Here is a 26,795-nt window from a genome sequence, read left to right on the forward strand (position 1 = left end):
TTAAATTATCATGTGCTTTATCGTCTATCTGAACAGTTATTGGCCCGCAGTGTCCTCATGATGTTCCTGTTTCTGCAGAACTATCAGACAAACACGAAGCAAGTGCAGAGAGAAGAAAAACTCAGAGGTGGAGGCCAAAACAGGAACTTCCAAGTTCTCGCTGAACCATTTGTGGTTAACCACTTTAACCGTTTTGGTGCCACTGTTTATATACCTGAGCGTCCTTTCTGTTTAAATTTTCAGTTTCTCTTTCTTAGAAACCTGTTATTGTTCATTACTTACATGCCTTACTCCAGAGATTAATTATATTTTAAGGATTTCAGTGTGACTGATCACCATTGTGTTAAAATTAAAAATGTATTTTTCTCCCCTGGATAGTTCAGATTAAAACATTCTGTAAATGTTATTTATTAAGGCCTTTCTGCGCCTTATATTTCACCTCGCCTCCCATGCAAACAGGAGCTCAGGTCTCAGGAGGTTAACACATCATTTTCTCAGAGAGCCTTTCTGGGTTTTAGTGATCAGCTTCATGCCTAAATTGCCTTTATGGTAATGCTCATTCGTCACTTTGATTTTCTGATTTGCACCTGTTTTTTCTTGTGTAAAGTGCTTTAGACGTAAAATAAATATAAAGTGTCAGCATGTATATGTATATATGTTGCTTAATATTTTAGTTATTATTAGTTTTAAATTCCTAGACTAATTCTATTTTATTCTTACCTACCCCATGATTCAGAAGCTTATAGAACCACTGTTAACAATAACCTTAAGATGACCCAATTTGGGCCAAGCTTTAGCTATTGGACTACAAAGGCACCTTAGGGACACATTATGAAAAAAAAAATGCCATTGCTCTTTTTGCAAATAAAGTCGAAATAATATTTAGAGAATTGTGAAGCCCTCTACGAAATGCCGTGCATAGATACGTTTGTGAAAGTGTGCTTCAGAATCAGTTTCAATAACAAAGAAATTATTTGATCTTTTAACACATAAACACAGTGTAGTAATAAATATAATGGCTCGGAAGAGATGGCACAAAGAGCTGCATCTGGTCAGAAGGAAAAACCCAAACCTGGAAAAGTTGGCAGATTTGCGCAACATGAGACGGCTGGCAGCGGATAGACGCAAAGACAACTGATGGTCAGCCTCGTGCAGTAGAGAAGATTTATATCACAAGACAGCTTCTTAACAAGTATTTAAACTTTAATCTGAAATTTTATTTTTTTCCCTTCTGTGCCCCTAGTTCTGTCACAGCCCTGCTACCCAGGCTCTGTGACCGGCCAACAACCCCATATCAGCACCACTGTGCTTAAGTTAGTGTGAGGCTGATATTCTGCCCTGTCTGTTACAGCTGAGGACCTCCACTTTATTCTAATTTATTCAGATGCGACTTTGCAAACCTGGGCTGTGCTGCCATGTTGTTATTAGAGAAAAGGGACTTTCTGCTGGCAACGCTCCTAACAGTGCTGTCATGAGCTGAGACCTTTACACTCTGAGAGGTAGTGCCTGTGTTGTGCAGTGCAGTTTCTCAGAGCGTTGCTCGGCTGAATTTGTGAATACTGTCTTGAACATTTTCCCCTTTTTTCACTGTTCGGGAAAGATTTTAAGGCCATTTCCAGATTGATGGTTAGTTCATTAAGAGCACAGTTGATGTCCTTCTTCCTCAGTATCATTTTAACACACATCACTACTTCAAACCAGCAAACTGTCCAACACTCTTCTGTTTTGCTGACAATCACTAAATAAGTACATTTGACTGACTGCTTCTTGTCCTCTTAATTCCTTTGGATACAGTCAGTATGTAATTAATTTTTTTTACACACTAGTTTTGTCAAATAATGAGGCAGCATGCCACATGTATCGTTGTTGTTCATCTGAGGCTGTATTTATATACAAAAGACTATGACAGCTGCAAGCAGCTACAAAGATAAAGACGAAGACAGTAAGGTAGACACTTTATTCCTAAAACAGAAGCTGCACCATCAGTAGCGGCACACAATTACTATGTACACATATACACACACAGTTACCTAAATCTGTTATATAAAATATATAATCTGACAATGTACCTTTTAATTCCTCTTCAGAGCTCACTGAGTTACTGTGCAAGAGACTCTGGAGCCAAAGTAGACAGAGAGGTAAGTCTCATCCACTCATTGGGTGGGACACAAATGCCCAGGCCAGCTTTTACTTCATTATTACAGCATGGCAATAGAAAGGTCTGTACCCCTTTGAAAAAATAATATTCTAAAAGCAATCTACAGCAAATTCACTTGAACAGGATTTTCGTTTTGTATTTGAGAAAAATTACACTTTTGATACCAATTCCTGTACAGTGAGATGTACACACCCTCTAGGATTTGTAATATATAAAAGATATTAAGCATTAAAAATTCCACATTAAAAAACTTACAATAAATAATATATGCAGGCATTTCATTATGATAAAATCTCATAGATTGCAATCTACAGTCATTAAAAAGACATTTTTCTCCTTTATGAAATGTCCCTTGATCATCCAAAGTGATAAAATGGATTCTTGGCATCTGATTGATTCATTGGAAACTTCCAGTTAGAGTTCTGAGAGATACACCAGGACGAGGAGGAAGAGGAGGGTGCTTCGTCCACATTTACCCTGATGGAGTGCGAGGTCCTTTCGAGTGTCGGGGTGTCTTTGTAGCAGGAAATCCACAACATGTCTGAGCGATCCCTCCAATCAAATCTCAGCAGTTTGATCCCATTAGAGTTCAGAGCATGTTCATGATAAAGTTGTACATCTGGGTGAGCACCACAAAGTGAACAGGCAGACAGGAGCGCCGGTCCTGGGTGGCAGGGTCGCACGTCAGCCAGGAGAGGGCGTTATATTGCTCTAGAACAAATCTGGCATGAAGGAGGAGGACATGGAAATGTTAATAAAGCTGGGAGTGAAACAAATGTCTTTCTAATTATTAAAAAATTGAGTTTGGTTACAGTTCAGACCTGAGCACATCAGAGGTGTGGTTAGAGTCCAGGGGGTGGGAGTGTTTACTGTGCAGAAGCTCATCTGATTGGACAGAAGACACGTGCAGGTGAAGAGAGGCCTGGAAAAGAAAGAGACAAATGAAATCAGTCTTCAGATTCAATCACTGAATTTCAGGTTCAACACATCTGCATGTAGAGCTGTAAAATCTCATTATTTCATCAACTGATGTAAAAGAGTCAGTATTCTTAAACCAGCAAACAAACAGCACTGTCGATAGGTCAGAGCAACGACGACAAAGAGGCATTTTGTTGAAGAACGGCATTATTGCGATTACTCAAGACTTCATGAACATATAATTTTAGTAGTACAGGTATGAGTCACCTTGAGAAAGAGTGGGCACTGGTTCTTGGCTTGGGGGCAGGCTGACCAGAACCAGTCGGGCAGCGGTCCGGCCTTCGCTGTGGAGACAAAGTAACCCAAAGCCATCGGCTGCTGCAAGATGTTGAGCGCTTCTTCGTGAGACTCCATCCGATCTGTACTCTGACCCTGCGAAACGAAGGTGATAAAGTCATCGATTAGAGCATCGCTGCAGCCAAAACAGGCATCATATTTTCATAACCAAGGGGCACCTAATTTTTTTTTGCTCATTAGCATGCTTTTCTTCTTTTTTTTTTTTTTTTTACTTTTTTTAATGTAACTATTAAGTTGAGGACGAAAAACAGAAGAAGTTGTTTAATTACTGCCGAGTGGTTCATACATCACAGCCTGTTAATAATCTTAAAGTCTGTATCTGACATTTTATATTGATGAGTGACTTCATGAAAAAGATGGCAGACCTTGCTTCCATCTCCCCCTTGGGGGCCCGGGGAGTGAACAGGGGAGGTTGTGGGGGAGTTTGGCAGGATGTTGATGAAGTCTGGATCCATGTCTTGTTCAAACAACTCAAAGATGTTCATTCCCTCTGATCCATCTGCAGAGAGGGAAAAATGTGTCATTCTGGCTTTCCAGCTTTGAGCAGAAATATATTGTAGCAGCTCTGTGAGCTGTGAAAACATACCGGGATTTATTTGGTTAAAGGTGTCGATGTCGAGGGGCTCTGAAGTGTTAGTGTTGACCTGCACCATGGCTGACGTGGGGAATACCAGTATGTGTGTGCAGGATGTATCCTGAGGGGTGCTCAGCTGCGATGTTTGCATGTTAAGGGTGGTGCTTCGACCAAACACGGAGCCTGTCGACACCGAGTCTGCAAAGACGAGACGAAGGAGAGCGCTGTCAGATTTACAGGCTTTTTGTAAATGAAGTGAAACTAGCCAAACTTTAAATATTATTTCTTTTACCTGGCATAATCACAAAGGAACCTTGAGGCTCCATGGCAACTAAGCAGGCGCTAAGGATGCTGGGAGTGTCAGCAGCAGATATGCCGCACATCCTGCACGTCTCCTTCAGTCGCCTGCTGAGGGACTGCAAGTTCCTCCTGCTCAGCAGAATACTCCAGTCTGAAACAGACAAGACACAAGCACATAAGTGTGTGTGCGTGCGCGTGCGTAAATGTAAACTGCCTGCTCTGCAGACACTGTTGAAGTGTGTACCTCTCAGCTCGCCGTGCCCCATCCTTCCAAGCCGCCCGATAACGACCCTCCATGGCAGTGACGTGAGCTGCACCAGGCTGAGGCACCACTCCCACAGCTTCTGCAGACCCAGCCGTCGGGCTGAGCCCTTTTTCCTGCGAGCCCTGCAGCAACAATAATACAGTAATGCATTTATGAGGTAGTTTTGCTTTTTAATTAGTTTTGATTCTCTAGCTTTCAGTTTAATTTAGCGTAATTTACTTTCCACAGTGGGTTTAGCCTTTATTGTTTAAAAATGTTTCATTTCAGTCTTAAAACAAAGACATTTATCATATTTAGTCTTTGCTAACTAAGATTGTTTTACACTTAACTACAAAGACTTAGGTATCAATAACCAAACTGATTCTGTGGTACTGAGGTAAATCTTTCGTGAACAGGCACCTGTTCGGCACATCGATGCTGATGATGCAGGTCTCCAGCAGTTCTCCGTGTTGATCGGTGCAGGAGGCCAGCAACCATCGCTGGTCATGTGACAGACAGTAGCCGACAAACAGGACGTTGTACTTCTGCGATGCCTCACCAAACGTCTCCCCGAGCTCAGTCTGCTTGTCCTTCACTGGAGCCAAAATGAAGGGTGGCGTGTAGAGACGCAGACACTCAGGCCTCTGCACAGCCCACAAACACAAAAATATATATATTCAAGTTGAGAGTGACAGAAGGTACAACAGCATAATTGTCTGTAGACATACAGCTTCAACAAAACTCAGGAGTTCAGCATCAGGGTAGTTACCTCTGGGTTCTTGAGTGCCATGTCAATGGCAAGACCAGGACCAAAGCCCGTCAGAGCCTTGAAATTGGTGGAGTTGGGAAGAGGCCGACGACACTGAGTGAACACAGAGAAAGCCAGCGACTTGAGGTGCTGACTGTAGACGTGGCGCCCTGCGCTGTGCACTGGCTGGAGCAGATACTGGCAGGGAACAATCTGACACAAAAGGAGGAAAAAAGGCATTTTAGGACAGCCTGTAGTGCTGGATGTTTATGGATTTGTTAGACTTGAGCTTCACTACACATTTGTTTTTACTGAAAGTTTCTCTGTGTTACTGACTGGGTTGTGTTGTAGATGATAATTCATGGACATGGAAATCTCAAAATAGGTCTTTCTGACAATTAGTAATAGTTTGTGGTGAAAGAAACATTAGTGAACCCTGAACTTCAAAAACTACACTGCTGTAAGTAAGTTCAATCCCAACATAAAATTTCTGCTTCATCCAAAGATCAGAATAGGTTTTAAAAGTATTAATCCACAGGAACGCCGTAACAATTATGATAAGAAGTACGGGTGTCTTTAATCTTATATTGTTCATAGAAGACGGAGGTCAAACCAAACCGTTTGTTTACTAAACTAAGAATATTGCCACATCTTAGCTCGAAGGACGAGTTAATGACAGCACATCTGAGAGATTAGCATGTCTGCAGCGATAGGACTGAATGGATATTAGCCCACACAGTTATGCTGCTGCTGTACTGAACCCATTATAGCACATTCACGCCTCTTGTGTTTCAGAACTCCCTCTGGCATACTGATGCAATCTTGTGCCACTATATCACAGGTGTGGCAGTTACCACCTCCATTAGTGCCTGCTAATGATTCCCCTGCTCCTTCTCACCTCCCTTTGTGGCAGCTGGTAACCCTCTCTATTATAACCAAAGTAGAAAACTGAGCAGATGTTATTAAACTGTAGATTATATTTAGAAAATGAACTTATTTTGTGAAATATCTTTGACTTTTGGAGTCTGTTCTTTTATACACTACGCAGAATATTTAGCCACATCTTTAATCTGCAGTTATGAAATTTTAAAACTATTAAGAGTGTTGTTCTACCTGCACAGAGACAGAGTTTCTGATGCAAGCAGGCAAGATGTGGAGCATTTCCATGTAGCAGCGCAGTAGGCCCATCGTGTAGGTACTCGAATGGACTTCTCTGTCTGCGTCTTCATAGCTGAAGGGGTCGACGATGTACACCACTATAGCAGGCGGGTAAGACACAGCATGGGACTCTCCGTCTGTTGGCTTACCCACTTTGTCTCTCTCCATTGTGCTGTTAAAAATTAGGCAGATAATTACTGAAACAGGCCAAGAAATTATCTTCATCAGATCTGTCAATAATGTTCATATTACTGTCCACAGTGTGCAACTGAAGCTTTTTGCATGCGTCCTGTGCAGCCTTAACCTTTTTCTAGACATTACTAGAAAGACATGCACATGAAAAAACAAAAACACTCAGAGCAGTCAGATTAGATATTAGCCACTATTTAACCTGCCAGCCCAACTACAAAGTCCACACTTTTCTGGGCTCTGTTGATCCACACTTTGTAGTTGTTCAGTGCATTTATCTCCAGCAAATGGATGTTTGTATACTGCTGCGTGCACACTTTATTTAGGTAGCTCCCTGACATAAACTCCAGTATTTCCAGTATAATTGTGCCTGCTGTGTGCTACATGTGAAAGAAACTGTCCAAATATCATGTATGAAAATGGCTCAAGCCAAATCTTGGCAGGCGCAGCTCCCATCAGAAGAAACGTAAAAATAAAATTACTGAGATGAAAGTAGAGACACGCAGCACTCATGAGATGTGTTTTGCCATAACAAAACTTCAGATCTCACTAATATTATACTGCCTTCAAAACACGTGACACACAATACTTTTTTAGCCAGAGGATGAACTTTCCCTGCTGATTATGCAGTGTTACCAATGTGGTCATTCATCAACCTTAAATATAATCTACTACCAATAAGACTATTTGGTCAATGAATGCCTAAAAACTGCATATATCAAACAGACCATGTGTAAGTGTTGGTGACCTTTGAAAGAAGGTGTCTCACAGAACTGTCGAGGAACTGAGCACGTCAGTGTGTTTTTATCAGATTGTCTTTGTAAAGCAGTTGTAGAAACAATCTCCATCTCAGCTTAAAATAACTCAGCACTGGTTATCTATCCCATGAATGCATACCAGTTATGAAAAGGCTTGTGAGCTAAGTACCAAACTACAACGCTCTACTACTTGAGATATTCTGTCAAATAGAAAGAATTGAAATGAGCAAACTGGCATTTGCTAGGAAAGATTCAAAATATAATCTGGCTCATGAACCATCACAGATCCCAAGTGACCGTGCATAAAAAAAAACCAAAAAACAAATATGACTAACAATTTTTGGGAAATATGGAGAGATAAGACAACAGGCGCCTAGTTACGGCATAAGGTCACTGGTCCTTTGGCCAGGTGATGTAACAGCAGATCTAACTACCTCTCTGGGCTCTCAGTGGGTCCTTGAGACTGGTAAGCAGACGATCCATTTTCAGCCATTCCCCCTGTGCCCTGCGAGTTTGGCTGGGGTCCATTCTGAGATGCTCCACCCTGCAAGCCTGCTGTTCCAAATGGCGAGAAGGAACTTGGCTTGGCTGAGGTCATTCCCCCAATAGTCTGTGAGCCTGAGGATGAAGAGGGAGGGGTGCTGTTGACCTGGGCAGGCTGGGCAGAGCTGGTGTTGGAGCCGGTAGTGTTGGTGCTCTGGAGTCCTGATGAAGTGCTGGAAGAGCTAGAGGTCTGGAAGGAGGGGGTGGCGGCTGTGGTAGGGTTCCGCTGGGTCAACAGAGAGCTATCCAAAGACTGCTCTGACAGGTATGGAGCTGAAAGGGATCCCAAAAGAAAAATGATAAATCATCATTTTTACAAACCATGCGATTTTACTTACTTTAGGTTTTCAGCACTACAAGCAATCACATTACCTAGATCATAGCAGCACACTTGAGCAAAGAGTTTGAGCTTATTAAAGGCTTCATTGTTTCCTTCTCTGGCAGCCATCTTAACGAACCAGTCACTAAGAGGCTGCTCTGTCATGCTCCTGCCTTCTTTGGTGCCAACCTTCAATATGCCCTCTGGGTGACTCTTGCAGATGGGCCTGTGTTGCCCCAGCTGGCATGCCTGTCAAGGAAAAAAAGAAAAGAAAACAAGAGTGCAACAGTGTGAATCACTTTTGCAGAGCTACAAAACTGTTTCTGTAGACATGTCAGCACAGGAAGGGTGAGTTTAATAAACTGCCAGGTGCATACCTCATACATTGCACTTAGATCTTTGAAAAAGGTCTTGGCCCCGTGGAGCAGAGACTCATTATCAGGGCAAATGACAACATATCCCACATCCCTCTGAGAACCAAAAGGATCCAGGAGAAGCTTCTCCCAGTAGGGCAACCCAAAAGGAGACAGTACCACAAAATCATATTCGTAACCAACCAGAAAGGTTGGGATGGGCAGAGGCTCAGGAGACTCATCAGTACCTGTGAAGATAAGGAGACAAGTTAGTGTCTTTGAAGACAACAAAGCCATAAACTTCCACAATATTCTATTTATCTCTATAAAACAAACAAACAAAAAACGCTTTCGACACACCATATGATCCCCTCCCAGCCATTTTATGGAACTGCTGCCAGGTAAGTGGCCCCTGAACGCCCCAAGAGCGCACACTCCTTTTCTTCTGAATGGTGTCCTGCAGCACAGGCTGGAGGGACAACAACACCCGGAGGACATCCACAGAGTATAGCTTGCTCATGTCTGCTGCTACAAGTGAAGAACCAATAGGAAACAAGTATTACATTTCTGCTAGAAACACATAAGGAAGAACTCTACATTTAAAGCAGCAGTAATGTGAGAATACATACATTTGCGTTTGGGCCACTGATGAAGACAGGTGCTTTTCACTAGTGTTTCATCGACTTTGCCTCCTGACATATTGTCCATGAACTGCCTGCCATGCTCCAGTGCCATGTAGCAGTCGTTATAACAGTCTCTCTCTTCCACCCTTAGGAACGAACTGGGGGCTGAAGTTGGTTTGGGGTACTCCACACCAGCCATCGAGGCAAATGGATTGGTGCACTGGTCCTGCAGCAACAGGATTAACTCATCTGGAGGCTTCTCCTTCAGGCTGCTGGCTTTGTGTGATGTAGAAGCTCGCAGCTCTTCGAAACACCGCTCTGTATCTCGAGCAGCATCAGAGCCCCGTCCAACTACGTCCAGTTCATCCTCTAGAAAGAGCCCAGCTGACTGGCCAAAGCGCCGATTGGTGACAGCGCTAAAACCACAAGTGCATATATACTGGGCCTCGCCGTTGTCCTTGAGGTATACGCCTACATCTGCCCCACGGATGTTCATGTTACAGACACACACACAGCAACTGTCAAAGTTGCAGTCCTTGAAGAGGTTCATGACTGACTCTGAAAGTATGAGCGTGACGTATAGGCTGTGAGCCTCGGGAATTGAGGGCACGGTGGCTGGCTCAACAGAACTAAGGGGTCGGCAGGTGGAGGGCGTGGAGGCAGGAGAGTAAAGGTCAGAACTGTCATACTTGAGGGAGCCCTGGACGCTGGATGGGCCACGTGGAGTCCGTGGAGTGCGGGGTGTGCGAGGTGTGGGCACAGAGAAGCGTGGTGTGGCTGGGGATGGTAGAATACCTGCACCACTGTTGCTGGGAGGAGCGCTGCTGGACATGAAGGGCGGGTGGGTCTGCGGGGTGTAGGTCTGGCTATAGTCAGGCTCCACACTGGGGACATTACTGTTATATAAAGATGAACAGTGATTAGGGTTTCATGTTGTGATGTTTGGTTATATAGCAGCTGAAGAGTACCGTTTACATGCATTTACGTTCTTTCTTGTTCTACATACATTGCAATGTTCATTATGTGCAGCCACCGACATGATAGCTGCACATAATAAACTTGTTTCAGACATAGGATGACCTGATGGCTGGTTTAGGCTCTTTGGAAGATAAATAATGATCACTTTGAACTGTGAAACCTGCAGAACTGTGAATGAATAAAAATATAGAGCTGGAAATAAGTGTAATACGTCACTTTTCAGTACAAATTTGAAGTTGTACTGTAAAAGACTAAAACTCAAATTGTGAGAAAAACCCTTCTTGATCAACAGATCACACATCAAAGATGGGAAAAAGTTAATTCAGAATATGCATTTACCTATCTTTAGTGAGGAGACTAGTGTTGGACACTGGGGGTATCAGGTCCATTTTGCCCATGGTCCAGCTCGCCGTGTACACACAGTCTTCTGGTAGTTTGACAGGCAACAGACACTGGCTTGGTAGTGTCTTCAGGGGGGCATACATTGAGCAGCCAATGAATGACTGACACATCTCTGGCTTGTACACAAAGGAGAAGTCCTGAAAACAAAAACGCAGGTCATTTAACAATAAAGAAAAATGATCAGTTTCCTCTCTACTTGGTAATTGCGTGATGTGTTGTACCTTTATTTCAGATGGCTTAGGGCTGCAGAAACCCTCCTCCACCTCCATCTTGAAGTGGTTATTAAGCATGCTGCCGTCCAACAAGGTGAGCCCCGCCCCTGCTTCTAAGCTGTCCTTGCTGCCGGAGTTCATGGGAGAATAACCCTGCTGCTCCAGGGAGGGTGGGGTGGGAAACATTGTGTGCAAGTCTACTGAGCCTAAGGAAAAGACATTATTACTTCTCTTGAAACAACAACTTACGTAGTTATGATCCATGATGAACAATGAGTAATTGATGATTAATTTTCCTACTTATGCAAGACAGGGGATCCAGTGCAGTTGGCTTAGTATCTTTAGAGCCAAACTTGTCATCTGTACCAACACCAGCTCTTTTGGATCCAGGCTGTGCAATGGGGAAAACAAGTCAACATATTCAGTACATCTTGGAGTTTTAACAGGCTTCATGAGGAGACATCACCATCAGCTCCTGAATATGCCACAACATGCACTCACTGTTAGCTCATCTTCATCTGAATTGAAGATTTTATCCAGGTCGCTGTAGGACACAGCCAAGTCGTTCTCGTGGATGAGGCTGGTCGAGGCTGAGGGTTTACTGCCTGTAGGACACTGTCCATCTACACCGCAAAACAAATTGAGGGACATTTTTTGAATTAAAGCAAATAAATAAACATACATAGAAATCTCCAAGCAAGAATGAATAAACTTCTCACCATCTGCAGAAGTTCCAGTTCCTTCATCCACCTTGGTTAAACAAAAAGATGACAGTAATTATCGTCATGACCATTTGTTTGTCATTAAAATTTCCACTATTTGTACTTGTATACAAAGCTCTGATTATCAAACATGTTCCTAAAATGAAGGTCACTATTTTGCACACCGAGTGCTGATTTTCAGAGTTAGCCATAACACAACAGGGTGAGGTTTGAAACATCTAAAATCAGCTGCTGATCCTTGTTACACAACTTTTCTTCTACAAATTCACAAGAGAATTTGATAAGAAAAATGTGACTCAATTATCAAGATGACTGCACAGTCTTTTCGTGATTCACTAGGGTATACGTGCTGGCACTAGAAACCAAAACGTACTTTACATCAGTAAATATCTGAGCAAGCAAACATGACTGTGAAGCTGACAAGTATGTAAAAGCAAATTTAATTAACAGGACCTGTGATAGAGACACATTTTGGTTACTAATTAAGTACTAATGGTCAATACCCAGCAATATCAGTGTGTGCTCTCAAAAGACAACTACTACTATGCAGCACAGAGAAATGAAGGAAATAAGCACTGGAACAGACGTGAAAATGTTTAAATGATTCACCTCCTTTAATATAAAAACACAGAAATGTTCAAAATAACTAGTTCCAACAAGTACTTTACCAGGGACTGAAAGTAGATTTCATCAAATGTCATAATAAACAAGGATTTCAGCCTTTGTCAGGACCCACCTTGTGTTTCTTGTTTCCGTCCTTTTCAGCTCCAGACTTGTCCTTCTTCTCAGTAAAGCTAAACTCCTCATCTCCTTCGACGAAGGCATAAGGGTCTGGCTCCTCACTAGGCTCTTCATCTCCTGAGGTGGAAGCAAGATGGCTGTTTCTCCGCTGTGTATAAGTCTTGATGAGCTCTTGGGACACTTTCAGGGGATGCGAGGATCCTGACATCAACCTGGGAGGGGTGTAGGAGAGAGACATTTTTAAGGCATGCAAATACATTATTTTTAAATTCACAAAAAGAAAAAAAAAAAAGTTTTTTTTTTTTTTTAAAGCATCCGCCGATCAGACAACAGATACTCACTCTGTGACAGAGACTACACTTTCACTTCCTCCACCACCTGCAGAATCCTCTCTCATTTTATCTAAAGGTAGCTGGGGTGTCAGGAAGTTTGAGGGCTTTTTCTGAGGGAGGAGGAAATACTTCCATGGATTATGGGTGGAGTCATCACTGGGGCTGATGGCAGAACCTACAAAGATGGTGGGTTCAAGGGTTTCATTGTAGGTTGAGGGAAAGGGCAAAGGCATAGGCATGTTCTCCGTCTGAGGCTCCTCAGATGAGCCCTTTGGTGGCATCTGACAAGGTTCCACTGATGGCGGGTAGAATGGTTGGTGAATGGGAGTTGACGAGCTCTTCATGCCACCAGGAGTCATGTCAACTTCTACGTGATCACAGGGATGTGGGCTGAGAGGAGGGGGAGGTGGAGATCCAACAAGGTCTGCAGGAGGGCCGTGGGCGTGCAGTGTAGGGGCTTTAGACTGCACCGTGTCCACATGGTGCAAGCTGGGATACGAGCCTTCTTCCTGCGATCTGAGGCAAAGCCTCTGGGTCTGAGGCTCCAGGGATTGCTCCTCGCTCACAGAGTTGCGGTGGTGAAAAGGTGTCTGTGGCCTCTTCTGCTGCTTCTCCCCCTTCTCCAGCTTCTCGCCCAGCTTGTGCTTGGGGGCTGGCAGGGCAGGCTGTCCTGATGAAGGTGGGTGTCCTGAGGTGCTGCTAGACCGCTGTTTCGAATTCTTATGTCTGTTTGGAATAAAACAAATAATGGCTATAAAATATTTTAAATAAATAACTAAATCGCTGGTGAATTAACTTCACTAAACATACCTTGCACAATTACAATGCAGCCTATGAGCTGGCTCCACAAAATCCCAGAGTCCTGTTTTTTCTGTCTCCTCCTCACAGGTTCCATTTGTCAATGAAGTAAACTTATTCCTAGAAAGAGTGGGAATACAAACACGTTATCCATCTGGATGGAGGCAAAACCAGAACAAATGCAAATTTAAAGAGATGGCCAAAAACATACTTGTTCCCTGTATGGTTTAGGTTGTACTCCTGCCATACAGACTCCACCATCTGGCTGGCCATCCTGCGAGGGATTTTACCACCGTGTAGAGTGTTGTTAGAGCTGTAGCCATCAGATGCAGAAGACAACTTGAGCCACTTCTGGGCAGGCTGATAATCTGTGAGAAGGTAAGATAAAGATGATAAAAATAAATACAACCGCAGTGGTATGCAGAGTCTCACAAAAATAAAGGCTGATGAACATGTATTTTTAATTGTAATTCTTACCAGTCTGAGCCTCCTCTGGTGACGTTGGAGGAGTCAGAGTGACAGAGGACATGGCAGGATCTCTGTTAGCAGCCTGGCCCTGCTGAGCACCACACAAGCTTCCTGAGGCGTTGGCTGAGCCCTGAGGGACCACAGTAGGGAGGTCCGACAGAGGGAGAAGCACCAGGCAGGAAGGATAAACCATCCTTACTCCCGCTGAAAGTAAAGACATTTGTTCATTTTAAAAACTCAGCATGAAAATTCAAAACAGAACTGAACAAACCAAATACACATTTTTAAATGCAACAATGTTTTGGTATAACTGACTCATTTATTCACCTTCACTCTACAAAAAAAAAAGGAAAAAAAAAAAGAAAAAAAAAAAAGGATAGTGTCTCTCAAAAGTACCAGTGACAGAGAGAACTATTTGGACTGTTTTCTTTAACACAAACAAACAAAACCACAAAAAACAGACACATTTTAGGGCTCTGTTATAGCTGTAGACTGATCCATTTATCTCATAAATGCCAACACTCTTTTTCCTCGGGCTTTGCCGTATTTAATATCTCGGGTGCCTCCTGTGTTGCCGTTTTCCCAGGATACACTCGTAATTTACACGAGATTCAAACTTTATTATGAATAATTGTAAGGCTGCACAAATATTCTGATTTTGATCTCAACCATGACTTTGGCTTCCCACAGTTCAATGAACGGGGGATACTGGAAGCATGTGCTTCACCAACAGAGCGCAAACCAAAAGCAAATTAGTTGCTCCATAAACAATGACGTATCACAGCCATTCACAGCTGTTCCCTGCACTGTAAAGCTTGAGGTTTTCCTGCATAAGTCTGTATCAGTAACAAGGTTATTATCGTTAACGAAAACTAACGAAATAACGAAAACTAGAAGTGAAAAAACATTTTCGTTAACGGAAATAAAAATAAAAACAAAAAAAAAGGAAAATTAACTAAAACTGTAATGAGTGTTCACAAAACTAACTAAAATTAACTGAATTTATAGCAAAAATGTGTTTAGTTTTCATTGATGTGTGCGTGTCATACAATAGTCAAGGGTGAAAATGAAGTTTAGTTTCCAGATTTTTTTCTTGCTGTGTCTCATTATGCCAGCAGGTGGCAGTACGTTAGTCGAGTCGTCTGTGTTGCTGCTCCGTCCACGCGCAGAATCATGTCAGGAAAAGTCGGGAGAAAGCGCCAGAGTCCAATTTGGGATTACTTTGAATATGACTGTGTTTTGGATAAAGCAAGTGTCTTGTAGTGGAAAGAGACAAATTATGAGGGACATTTCTAAAGGGAAAAAAAAGTGCACTTGAAAAGCTGACACAAGAAGGCTAACCTAGCTTACCTTGAGAAGGTAAGGGAGCACACTCAACCCTCATCCCCAGAAACAGACGCTAACCTCAGGCAAGGCAGCGTGATGCATCCCGAGACAACAGGACGGGGATATCTACATAACTGTGTGAGTCAATTGCCTTCAAAATGTTTATCAATTCACTTGAACCAAAATTACGAACACCCGGTGCTGCAAGAGTTAATAGTCTCATTGGGGCCAAGATATACATTTTATAGTTGCCTGGTATCAATGGTTGTTCATCTGCCTTTATTTATTTATTTATTTATTTAAACAACCCATAGGTGGGAATGTGAGTTGTCTGTCTCTGCGTGTTAGCCCTGCGACAGACAGGCGACCTGTCCGGGGTGCAGGGTATGGTAGCTGGAATAGCAACATACCCAAGGATGAGCAGAAGAGCATGACTGATATGATGAAACTGGGATTTTGTTACACTTAATTATTGCAAACACAACTAAAACTATAACTGAAACTAAGGATTTTCAAAAAAATAAAAACTAAACTAAACTAGCAAACAATTGGTAAAAACTAATTAAAATTGATATAAAATTGAAAATCTGAAGTCAAAACTAAATAAAAATTAAAAATAATGAAAATTGCAAAACTATTAAAACCCTGATCAGTAACACCACGTTTAAAGAAAGAAATTCAAAAAATTAAAATGTCTAGTAAAGCACAAGGTGAAGAGCTTGTTTTTTTTTGAAAAACAAACAAACAAAAAACAAAACAAAAAACAAAGTGAAGAGTTTGTCCCTTGAAGCAGAAGATAATCTGTTTGGAAATATTCAGATTTATGGTAAGTGATGTTAAAGACGAAATCACGTGTAGGGCTGCAGCTTTCGATTATTTTAGTAATCAAGTAATCTATAGATTATTCCATCGATTAATAGAATAAGAAATAATTTTATCTTATTAATGAGCAATAATAAATAGAGCTCAAGAGCTCTTTTGGTTTTTAGAAATTGCAGTGTTTTTTGTTGCATCCATCATCTGTTTCATTTGTCAAAAAAAACAACAACAAAAAAACAAAAAAAAACAACCCTTGGTATTTACGTGCCACATTAAGTTTTCTTTTTTAAAGAAAACATTTTCTCAATTGCAGAAATATATAAATACTCTCAAGTAGAGTCAAAGTCAAATAAAATAAGATAAATATGCCATCTAAACTAAGGCACAAAAAAAATCTTTACTCTGTCTTCTTGGAAGGCTTATGTTTTGGTACATGTGTTTAAGTGTGAACGTGAATGAGTAAGTTTTTGTTTGTAAGGAGAATGTGGTGGCTGCAACGAAGAGAAGCAACCATATCAGCATTCTGAAGTTTGCCCTGTGCTTTGATGCAAAGCTTATGTGCTGCTAAAAACAAGATGTTATGATAGTGTAGACATTATTTAATATTAACAATAATTCAATGTCCAACCTAAAATCCCTCAGGTCAGTGGCTCAGTTTTACATTTCATTTCATTTTTACTGGATTGTGAAAAACGCTTTAATTTTTATATTTTTAAATATTAACATAAATTAGTTGAGACAGTAGTTTATATTATTTCACTTTCAATCTGAAAAATGTTCTGAAAACCTTGAAATAAATCTGGTCTAGAAGACACCATGCCCTGCTTTAGACTCACACCCTTGTTCGCTTCTATGTAAAATAGGATGGCTGCCATCAGCCTTCAGCAAGTTGTATAATTTAAACATGGTATCAGACTAAGTTAAAAGTTCATCTGCATATTTTAATACATATTCTGGACGCTTACTGGAGATTTTTCACTATGTAAAACAAATGGTGGTGGATGAAGCAGTTACAAAGTTTGCCTTTCTTGAGGTCAGTGTTTGTTGATCAGGTGCTTCGATTAAAGACTCGCTTTTCCCCAGTAAAGGTTTTAATGGTGATTACGGGAGCAGTGTTGCCGTTTTGGACACTAGAAACACTGTTTCTTTCACTCTCCCTGAGCTCACCATCTTGGTACCGGCTCCGCCTCTTTGCGGTGTGTAAACAGACTCCGGCTCCACGTTAAATTGTGCCATCGTCTTCATCACCACTGCTGTGTTATCAGTATTTCTGTTTAAAACTGGGGGCTGTGTGGGCTTAATGTTGTCAAACTTTTGATTCACACGCTGCTTTTAAATACATTTGTAATGCAAGTCTGTTTTTAGTCGGAAATGTTGGTTTCCATGGTAACAGTGCCGCACTACAGAGCCGTGCCTTTAACAAAGCACTGAAGCAAGAATTTGTGTCGCGAATTTTTAATAATTCTTTGAAATACTCGACAAATCGTTGCAGCCATAATCGCATGCAAGGAGTGCTGTAGAACTGTGTCTTATTGAACCTCCTAAAAAACCCCAAAAAAACAAAACACACCACAAATTGCAGTATACTGATTACATGAAAGCCAAGACAATGCAATGGTTGCTAACATGAATTGTCCAACATCAATTCAGACGTCCATAAAAGCAAACCAGCGTATCGATCCAGCTCACAAATATGCACTGAAATCACAAATGAAATCAGATTCCATTTGGCCAAAGATGTGTCTCCAATAAACACGCAATCACAAGCACTTCAGGAAAATCGTCTACATACTGGACAATAGGGGTGGGGGAAAAAATCGATACTGTGTAGTATCGTGATATTTTGTTTGCTAATAATGTATCGATACAGGGACAGCAGAAATCGATATTTTGTTACAAAAAAGTTTTTGTGGAATGGAACCTGCTCTGACTTCAGAGCATGTTGATCCTTTTTCTGAGCAAGAATCCTGACATTCCTTCACTGTCCAAATGTGTTTAACTTTTTTTTTGGCGGCAATAAACATGATAGTTTACTTATTTTAATTTAAGACATGTTTTATTTTAATTAAGTTTAAAACTTTTTTATTTAATGTAAAATTATATTTTGTTTTAATTTACTTTCAAATTCTTCAGTTGCTGAAGTTTTCATAAATTTCATAGTTCAGAATAGCTATAATTGTACCAGATGGTTGCATTCAGTTAAGTTGGACTAGACTGTAATACAAACCGTTCAGTTTGTCAACAATAAAACTGACTGAAATGAGAGAAAGACTGAGTGCGAGACTTTGATATTAGATAAAATGAATATTGATAAAGTTTACCTTTATGTACAGAATCTGAATATCGCAAAATATTTTTAAAAATTGCAATAATATCGTATCATGCGTTAAGTATTGTGATAATATCGTATCGTGGGATGTATGGTGATTCCCACCTCTACTGGACAACAGATACGTTTTCCCCTTGCACGGTTATTTTTCCAGCGTGCCAAAAGCTGAACTGTATGCAAAACATCGCAAGGGACATGGACAGGGATACACAGCTGTCGAGTACTTTACTTCGAGGTTTTATTGATACCCATCCTGGATGCACAATAGATGAAATAAAAAGACTATATTTGCTTCCAAGAGATGCACTTGTCAAGTGAATAAAGGACTGTAGTACAGTGTAAATGTGAAAGCAGTGCCCTGTTCATTTATTAATCTTGTCTCTCCAGTTTTGGTACAATTCTTAAAATTTTGATTTTTTTTCTTAAGAATGTACTGAATTTAGATGAAAGGGGGGGGGGGGGGGGGGGGGAATCTATTTTACTTTGATCCAAATATTTGTACATTAGCAGGAATGTAGCACAACATGGATCTTAAAGCACTAATGTTTACCAAGATATGTGCCACCGAGATCACAGCACAAAAATAAATAAATAAATAAATAAATAAATATGTGACTACAAATCAATGAATAATTATAACAAATAACAGGTAATAAAATCCTGATAACCATTTTGGCCATAATTTTGGCCTACGCTAACAAGCTAACTGGTGGATGAGGGTTGAAACTTCAAGCTTTGCCTAGTTTTACCAAAACTGCAAGATTGGGTATGAATTGCAGTCTGCGCACACACAATCGACCCACATGCAATTTTAATCAATTTGTCAATCCAACCTGGTGACCCACAACCTGCTTCAAAGGATGTACAGTTATTCTTGGCACAGGTATATGGATGGCTCAATATTTTAGCTGTAGCTTTACCACTTAAGCAATTCTTATTGAGCACATGAGAAGCTTTATTTAAATAAGCAAATAAATACATAATCCTCCTGGACTCTGTGGTTTTTTTTAGACCAAAATGTTGGCAGGTATGTCATCCTTATATCAAGAAGAGCTGAAAATGTAGTACTGTATTTTTCAACTGGCACGACTAAATAAATGAATATCAATAAACTTACCTTTCTGTTCCTTCCTTGCATTCAGTGATCCACCACCACATTATGAACATATTAAGAAGCCTTACCAACAAGGACCTCCACAGCTGCCAGGGAGTCATCCTCCCAGTCTGCATCTTCCAACTTTTCTTCCTGGACTTCCTTGGGATTGGGGCTGATGGGATAGAACTGCCTCCACTCTTCGATAAGCTTCTGAGTAGGGTGGTCTGACATCTTAAAAGCCTGGCCAGTGAGGGTCCCATTCAAGCCATATGGGCTCAGGATGACTGTAGGGCAGAGTTACAGTACTTTAATTCTAAAAACAAAACGTTGGTCTAGTTCCATTTAATGCATGACTACTGTGCACAACTATTGTGATCTTACCTTGCAAGGGGCTGGAGCTTTGCTGTGCAAGGCTTAGGTGTTCCTCGCTCAATCGCTGAAGAGGCTGATGCTGAGCTATCTCAACACTCGTGCACACGTTGCTGTCCCCATGTACAAAGAAGTTGAATGCACAAGAAAGGTGCTCACTGCAAGGTGAATCAAAGACAGAAAGAGGTACTGTTATGCTTAGAAAGAGTGGTATACAACAGAAGCTCATCAGTAAATGAATAAACAAACACTTGTCTCAAACACCTAGAAGATAAACTCCCTAAGGGCAACTGAGATTATCGGTGTACTCTCTTTCATTCACTGTTAAGGAATGATTCAAAGAAAAAAGGCAGGGCTGATAATGGAAACCACACAGTTCCTTTCATATTCCACTGGCCTCATTGATTCATATCACGTGATAATGGTAGGTTCCACATACACAAGGCTAATACCGCCAATCAGATGGTGCACGCAGTATACACACGGATTTAAAAATTGCTGTAAAGCAAACTGACAATATGAAGCACAAATATGCATAAGAAATTCTTATAGCACTGAAATGTGAAAACAATGCCATCTTTATTTTCTAACCACGTCTGGAAGGCCAGGCAGCAAAACTCACTAAAATAGTACTCGTTGACATGATTTCTGTAAAACCACAGCGCAAACTCAGCAGTTTCCAGAGACTGCTGTGTTTACCAGTCAGAGAGGGCAGGCGACAGCAAGGCTGCCAGACTCCTCTGTTAGAGGTGCAGCTTCTCTGCCACAAAACAAGCCTGTGGACCTCTTTATGTAAAAACAGAAGCTAAAAACCAGTGAGCAATAAATCACCTCCTCTTCAACACAACAGCCTTTTTATACAACTGCTAAAACTCTTTAAAACCATTGAAAAAGTAGCCAGAGGGAACTAAGCCAAAGGCTTGTGCATCAAACACAAAGTCACCCTGGATGAACACACACAAGAAATTGAAACTCAAATGAGCTTGTCGGGAAACTCTGGGGTCCTCCAGGCTCCTTATTCAACAGCAGATGCTAAATCTATGTCACCACCCTTATGGTACAGCATTACACAACTCCATTCTGAACCAGGCAGATATTTATGTGTTACTGTTGCTAGTTCACCTCAAGCTTGTATTTGTACAACAACAACAGCCCAGTTTTGGGCTTTGGAGAGATGCGAACAATAAATGTCTCTCTTTAACTTTTTTTTTCTCAAAAGCCTACAATTTCACAGAAAACTATGGATGCAATACCGTTCCTGCTGTTTGAGCCAGTGAGATCAGTAACTGCGATAATGGAATTATTTATTCTATTTTGTTTTATGTCATTCCACATTAACTACATCACATGTCAGCAGTGCTGTAGTTAAAGCAGCACATTTTGCTAGAAGCAGAGCAACGCTGCATGAAGGGCACCAGCAGTTCAATGGCATTTCACACTGGCTACAACAACAAATCACCTTATTTGTTACTTAATTTTGATTTTACAGCAAGCAGTGAACAGTGCCTTCTCACATGGCTTTTCCATAAATCTTTTCTTCATTATGTTAGGTCTAAAACTCCAACAGAACCATTTATTTCACTTAAAGTACCGTAACAATTTGTTATCACCTTCCTTAATCAACTGTCTCATCTGCTCTGCTTTATGAGTGGCGAGAAGTGCACACAGTGAAACAGCGAACAGAATAATAGAGCAGAGACACCGGGGTGGCTGTAAATTACAACAAAACACAAAAATTCACACTGAGCTGAAAGGGCCAAATAAATTAGATAAATGTAATTATATATTAAATCTAATTAGATCTTTTTATTTACTCCAAAGTAATATAACATTAAGAATCAATTAATAACATTTTTAAATGAAGTTATTTATTTATTACACAACTTGGATGTTTCCAGTGAACTTATTAATTCAACAGTGGTATTGGACTCAAAAAGATGGATTGGTTCACAGCAAATGAAACAGCGTAGCATGACAATGTGCCATGCCAGTGATGTGATTCAAAAGCTGCCATAATCCATCACATCATTAGATCTTGTGCAATTCCACGAATCAGAATTTTCTGAGACCTGAAGGATGTCATAGAGGCGAACCAACACTGAGTCAGTTGTACATGAATACAAAAGGTACAGACCACAGTCGTGTATCTATTAAGGATTATATCAGAGATGCAGATGTTGTGTTAAAGGCAATACTTTAATGTCGTGATTACACTGCTCAAAGAAAGACTTAAAAAGTGTCCAAAACACTATTTTCCTTATAAGAAAAGGGTGGCTCAACCCTAAAAACAGATATAAGTTGACCACAGCATAGTCAAAACAACACATGCAACATTTCCCAAGCTGCGTCACAAATGGTAATGTGAATGATTAAAGAATGTGAAAGGCCAGATATTGTTATACTAACTTCACACCATAAAGAGCACATCAGCTCAGCTGAATTTCCCCCGTAACTTAAGCAGTACACATGCACTTAAATTACCCTGTTTTTAGCATGTCTAACACATGCGTGCTTCAGTTCCTGATTCCTACATATGTCACATTCCATGGTTTGTTCTGCTCTGATTAAAGAAAGCTGGAAAAAAACAAAAACCCATACATGAATCGAATTTTCAAAAAAAAAAACAAAACACTCCAACAGCCAACATGACTAATGTTTTACCCTTCAGCACAATCACAATTCATGGCACTTTACTCCACTGACATGTTTACCCTTAAGCAATTGTATTAGTCCTTTTGTGTTATAAAAAAAAAAAAACACCCTGACGTATGTGTAAGCTCAGGCTTAATGTGGAAAGGAACTTCTGTTGCGTCTTTGGTTCATAGTGAACTTTGTCTTAATCTGCCCTACAGATAGCAAACTATGAGATGAATATGCTCTTGTATCAGTACAAAAGACTGAATTGAACCCCAGTTAAGAGTACAGAGTATTACAAGAGAAGTGTCATCTTTAATTTAACAATTCACAGAATATCCTACAATTTTTCTAGAAAGAAGCAGGACATACCTTTTATTAATGGTCTTCTCCTCCTTTTGGTATGGCTTGACAAACCACTTGCCAATACGAACAAAGCCCCGGTTCATGAGGCAGCGCTCCAGCAGGTTGTGAATGGCTTTGAACAGGAGCGTTCGACACTCATAGGATAGGCCACTTTCCCACTCACCATCCTCCTCACCTGAAACAAGGCAGATGCAAACATGATGACTTTAACAATCAAAGCTTTTTTCCCCTGATAAAGCTAACCAGTGTTAAATGTACTTGGTTTTGTCATACACCCGTAGCCTTAATTTGGCTATGCAAAAAACAAACAAACAAAAAACCCAAAAACACCACAGTTACAGCTGCTCTACCGCATATAAATATAGGAAAACATTTAATATTAATAAAAGTCTTAGTTGCTGTTATGTAATGACGTGATCCAAAATAAAAGGCTTCAACCCAGTTACTGACTTATGTAACAGAAAATAAACTATTTTGTTAAATTACAGAGAAATGATTATCTAGGTGAAGCTTACTCATGCCATTCCTTTCTGATCATCAAGAGCTATACTCCCTGCATAGTGGAAAATTCTTCCAACTATCTTTGGAGCTCAAGAGAGATTTGAAAAATTGTTGCCAACTCTGTTTCTTTAATGAGCAATTTCTACAAGTAACACTTCATCACACCTGAGACAAAATACCTGTGTGTTAGCCCCTAAGGGTACTTCTTCTCTAAGAATATGAATATCAACAAAGCAGGATTGAATCTCCAGAAATCTAGAAGTGTGTCAGGTGACTGTGATGCACAACAACTTGTTCTAATCCTACCATGCAAGTCTGCGTCTCTATGGCTGAGGGCCAATCAATTTCACAAGGCTTTAAAGACATTCAAAGACCAGTTAGCCACAAATTCAAGGGTCTTAGAAATTATTTTTAATCAGACTTTGCATCATCAAAAATGTATAAGAAATTTTTTTAATGCAGTAAGCATTTCAGGACAGCATCTCTAGAGAGGTTTGTTATTAATATCAACAATTACACACTTCAATTTCAAATTGTTCAGATGGCACAAACTGAACTAACTGCTGCAAAAGCACAAGAGTCCACATATAATTTGGAGTAAATCACCAAATAACATTGGAATTTAATTCAGTGAAATGAAATAAACATTTTCATCTAATAAACTCTGATGTTGTCAGAATCACAAATCTTGCAGAATTCGTGGAGAGGTTAAATGAACTTACTTAAGAGCTCATTGTGGATAAGCTCTGCAAAACTGGGGTCATCACCCCACCAGAAGAGCCAGAGCTCTCTGCGACCCGGGGTTTGGTGCCTCCTCCAAACACTCAACACATCTGCCGCCAAGCATCGGCTGAAACTGCACAAGATCGGGTCCTCCTCAGTCACAGGGAAAAGGATTGGCGAGGAGGTGGGTCCTTGCCACACAAAACGCCGCCATTTTATTCCAGTCAAATCAGCCTTAAAGAGAAGAATAGTGATGTGAGAATAAACACAGAGAAAAACTGAAGAGCATAAAGCTAATTTCCAGCTGTTTACTGCATAACTCTTCATGCATCTTGACCTAACACACTGCAGTAACAAGCCAGCCACTGCTTTCGCTGCTAAAATTACTTTCAATTCAATTAATTTTATTTTATTTATATAGTGCAAAATTACAACAGCAGTTGCCTTAGGTGCTTTATATTGTAAGGTATAGATCCTACAATTATATTGAGAAAACAGAAAGAGGAAACTTTGAATAAGCAAAGCTGAAAATTGAGGTTTGTTTACACTGTTGAAAGTTTTCCTTTACTCTTTACACTTGCCAAGATGATCACGCCTGAAGGCATAACACACAACTATAAGGAAATAATTTACAACCAACAAGTTAACAACCAATGACAGACCTGTCAGTTTAAAACCAGACTGATCTGTCTCAAAATGGTTGGTGACAGCCACAATTAATTTGCATGCAGTGCAGTTTAAATCAAGGGAAAACAATATGTTCAGCTGGTTTTAGAGAAACTGCTCGTTTAGTTGTTCTTTTTACCACCATGTAAATAACGTTATTGCTAGCGGAATGTTTTAGCACTCAGTGCAGTGTAAACACAAGATCATGCCATATTTATCAACCAGCCTTCAACATAGTTGTCATGCAGAATGTGCTGGCTCTGTTATGAAAGTTGGCTCAGATCACGATTTGTTAGTTGCAGGCCCGATGCCTTCACTCCAATCTGCAACTGACGTTACAAGGCTTGTTGCCTTATTAGCCAAAATGGCTTTCTGGCCTCTCAGGATCGCTAACGCTCGCTAGCTCACAGAGCAGAGTCTTACCAGGCAGAAGAGGTTGGAGTGGCAGTCCTCCAAACTGGCCCCGTTTGGTACAAAGCACGAACTCATCCTTTCACTGCGTAGTTGTAACGTTAAAATCCATGTTCTCAATCATCTTCGGGGGGCAATAGCCGATCTGGGTAACTCGCTTGCGAAGCTATGTTCAGCTCTAATTATCCCGTTAAAGCGCTGCCAACTTGCTAGCGTCAGCTAGCTGACGCTAGCTAAACAGTCAACTTCTAACCGGCGCTAGCCACCACCACTAGCCTGGCAGCTAAGCTAACGTTAGACAGACAGCCAGAACGCGTCAACTGTAAGCTTCTCGCTATACGATTCATCAATCCTATTTGAAATGTATTGTCTGATCTGGTTAGCCGCAAGCCTGCGGCTACATCACCTCAACATTAAATAATCATCGATAACAAATCGAAGAAAGACTAGCGTTAAATACAACACTGGAAAAAGTTAAATGCGCAATAAAAATACGAGCTCAAAAACTTAAAAGAAAAACTTAGATGCTGGTATGCTAATGCTAATGGCAGCTAGCTGCTCTGAAACAATTTCAAAGCGGAGGAACTCGCCCCTCCTCCCCCTGAGCTAGCCTAGCCTGCTAGCACATTCGCTAACATACCAGAGCTCCAGCGTTAGCTCGCCAGCTAAATAAAACAACCCGCTACGCCGCCCTCCTTTTCACCAAAACCACCATGGTGCTCCGTCATATTAAAACTACCCTTAAAACGAATGAAACACCCCAAACTAGCGTGACTACTCATCAGCTACTCTTCTCTGCCTGCTCCATAGGTCCAGCAGATTTCCATTATTTCAGTTCATGTATTGAATTCTTTAATGGCGGCCAGGAGGACAACTCTGCCTCTCAGCTCCTATTGGCCAATTTGTGGTAATGGGGGCGTGATCCGGCTTCAAGTAGCTCCATGACTTCACAGTTTACAAGATGAAAGCTCCAGTGCATCTGTCATGCAGTGGTCACTCCTCAGTGATGCCTGTTAACGTGCATGTTTTACTGTGCATCATCTGCTGCATGGACAGTTATGGTTAAATATTTGGTGAATTATTGTTGGTTGTGGGAACATGTGTGTGTTTGTTTGCATTGTTATGTAAAGGCCCTGATTGTAAAAAAAAAAACAACCAAAAAACAAAACAAAAACAAAACTGAGTTATTCTATTGTCTTCTGGGGCGTTTGCGTTGTGCATTGAATAATAATAATTAGATGACACGAAGTCATCTAGTTATTATTATTTTTATAATTATTACTGAAATTATTTCAAATGCAAATAAAGAACCAACATTTGCATGAAACACAAACACTGATCCGACTACATACATATAGTTGACAAATTAATATGCATATATGGGGAAAATGAAGAATAAAGAAAAAACACATTCAGTAGTAATAATTTATTTAAGTGCATTTTTGAAATTTACTTTGAAATTAATATAAACAAACTTTTTCATGCATTGCAACACCCTTAAGAAGCAAACTCAGTTTAATCAAATAAAACTCCTTTGTTCTAGATGAATCTGCAAATATGTTACCGCAGTTTACATTTATGTGTGCATTTCAGAACAGCTGTATTGCAGTCTCAAAATAGAAAAGGCATCAATCACGAGTTAAATCTTCATACTTTTTTT

The 26,795-nt window shown here is 40.6% G+C and overlaps 1 protein-coding gene across 2 annotated transcripts; it reads right to left on the reverse strand.

Annotated features, from left to right (window-relative positions):
* Nucleotides 1-1,943: 1,943 nt before the first annotated feature.
* Nucleotides 1,944-26,009, reverse strand: LOC308400417 (mediator of RNA polymerase II transcription subunit 13-like). Of its 2 annotated transcripts, XM_080888093.1 has the most exons (30): nucleotides 25,148-26,009; nucleotides 24,058-24,292; nucleotides 22,841-23,009; nucleotides 19,847-19,992; nucleotides 19,552-19,749; nucleotides 13,905-14,099; nucleotides 13,639-13,795; nucleotides 13,440-13,547; nucleotides 12,639-13,355; nucleotides 12,293-12,509; nucleotides 11,554-11,584; nucleotides 11,336-11,457; nucleotides 11,135-11,225; nucleotides 10,844-11,040; nucleotides 10,560-10,759; nucleotides 9,249-10,138; nucleotides 8,980-9,147; nucleotides 8,644-8,867; nucleotides 8,320-8,515; nucleotides 7,839-8,220; nucleotides 6,413-6,629; nucleotides 5,321-5,512; nucleotides 4,972-5,195; nucleotides 4,552-4,694; nucleotides 4,300-4,458; nucleotides 4,020-4,205; nucleotides 3,799-3,932; nucleotides 3,344-3,508; nucleotides 2,980-3,080; nucleotides 1,944-2,880 (listed from the first exon to the last, which is right to left on the reverse strand). In XM_080888093.1, the coding sequence occupies exons 1-30, from the start codon at nucleotides 25,211-25,213 to the stop codon at nucleotides 2,748-2,750; spliced, it is 6,363 nt and encodes a 2,120-aa protein (XP_080744219.1). In that variant the 5' UTR covers nucleotides 25,214-26,009; the 3' UTR covers nucleotides 1,944-2,747. The 2 variants fall into 2 exon arrangements, with proteins under 2 accessions (XP_080744219.1, XP_080744218.1); XM_080888092.1 differs by having other exon boundaries at nucleotides 11,336-11,584.
* Nucleotides 26,010-26,795: the final 786 nt, after the last annotated feature.

Source organism: Rhamphochromis sp. 'chilingali', assembly GCF_963969265.1.
Source record: "Rhamphochromis sp. 'chilingali' genome assembly, chromosome: 8".
Taxonomy (NCBI): Eukaryota; Metazoa; Chordata; class Actinopteri; order Cichliformes; family Cichlidae; genus Rhamphochromis; species Rhamphochromis sp. 'chilingali'.

Bases quoted from the DNA above. Each gene is read 5' to 3' on its own strand.
- LOC308400417 (XM_080888092.1), bottom strand. From the start codon at position 25,213: ATGAGTTCGTGCTTTGTACCAAACGGGGCCAGTTTGGAGGACTGCCAC. The intron at 10,139-10,559 runs GTAAATGCATAT...TTTATATAACAG, and splicing joins AGTCTCCTCACTAAAGATAG to TAATGTCCCCAGTGTGGAGC. The intron at 8,868-8,979 runs GTGTGTCGAAAG...TTATCTTCACAG, and splicing joins GGCTGGGAGGGGATCATATG to GTACTGATGAGTCTCCTGAG.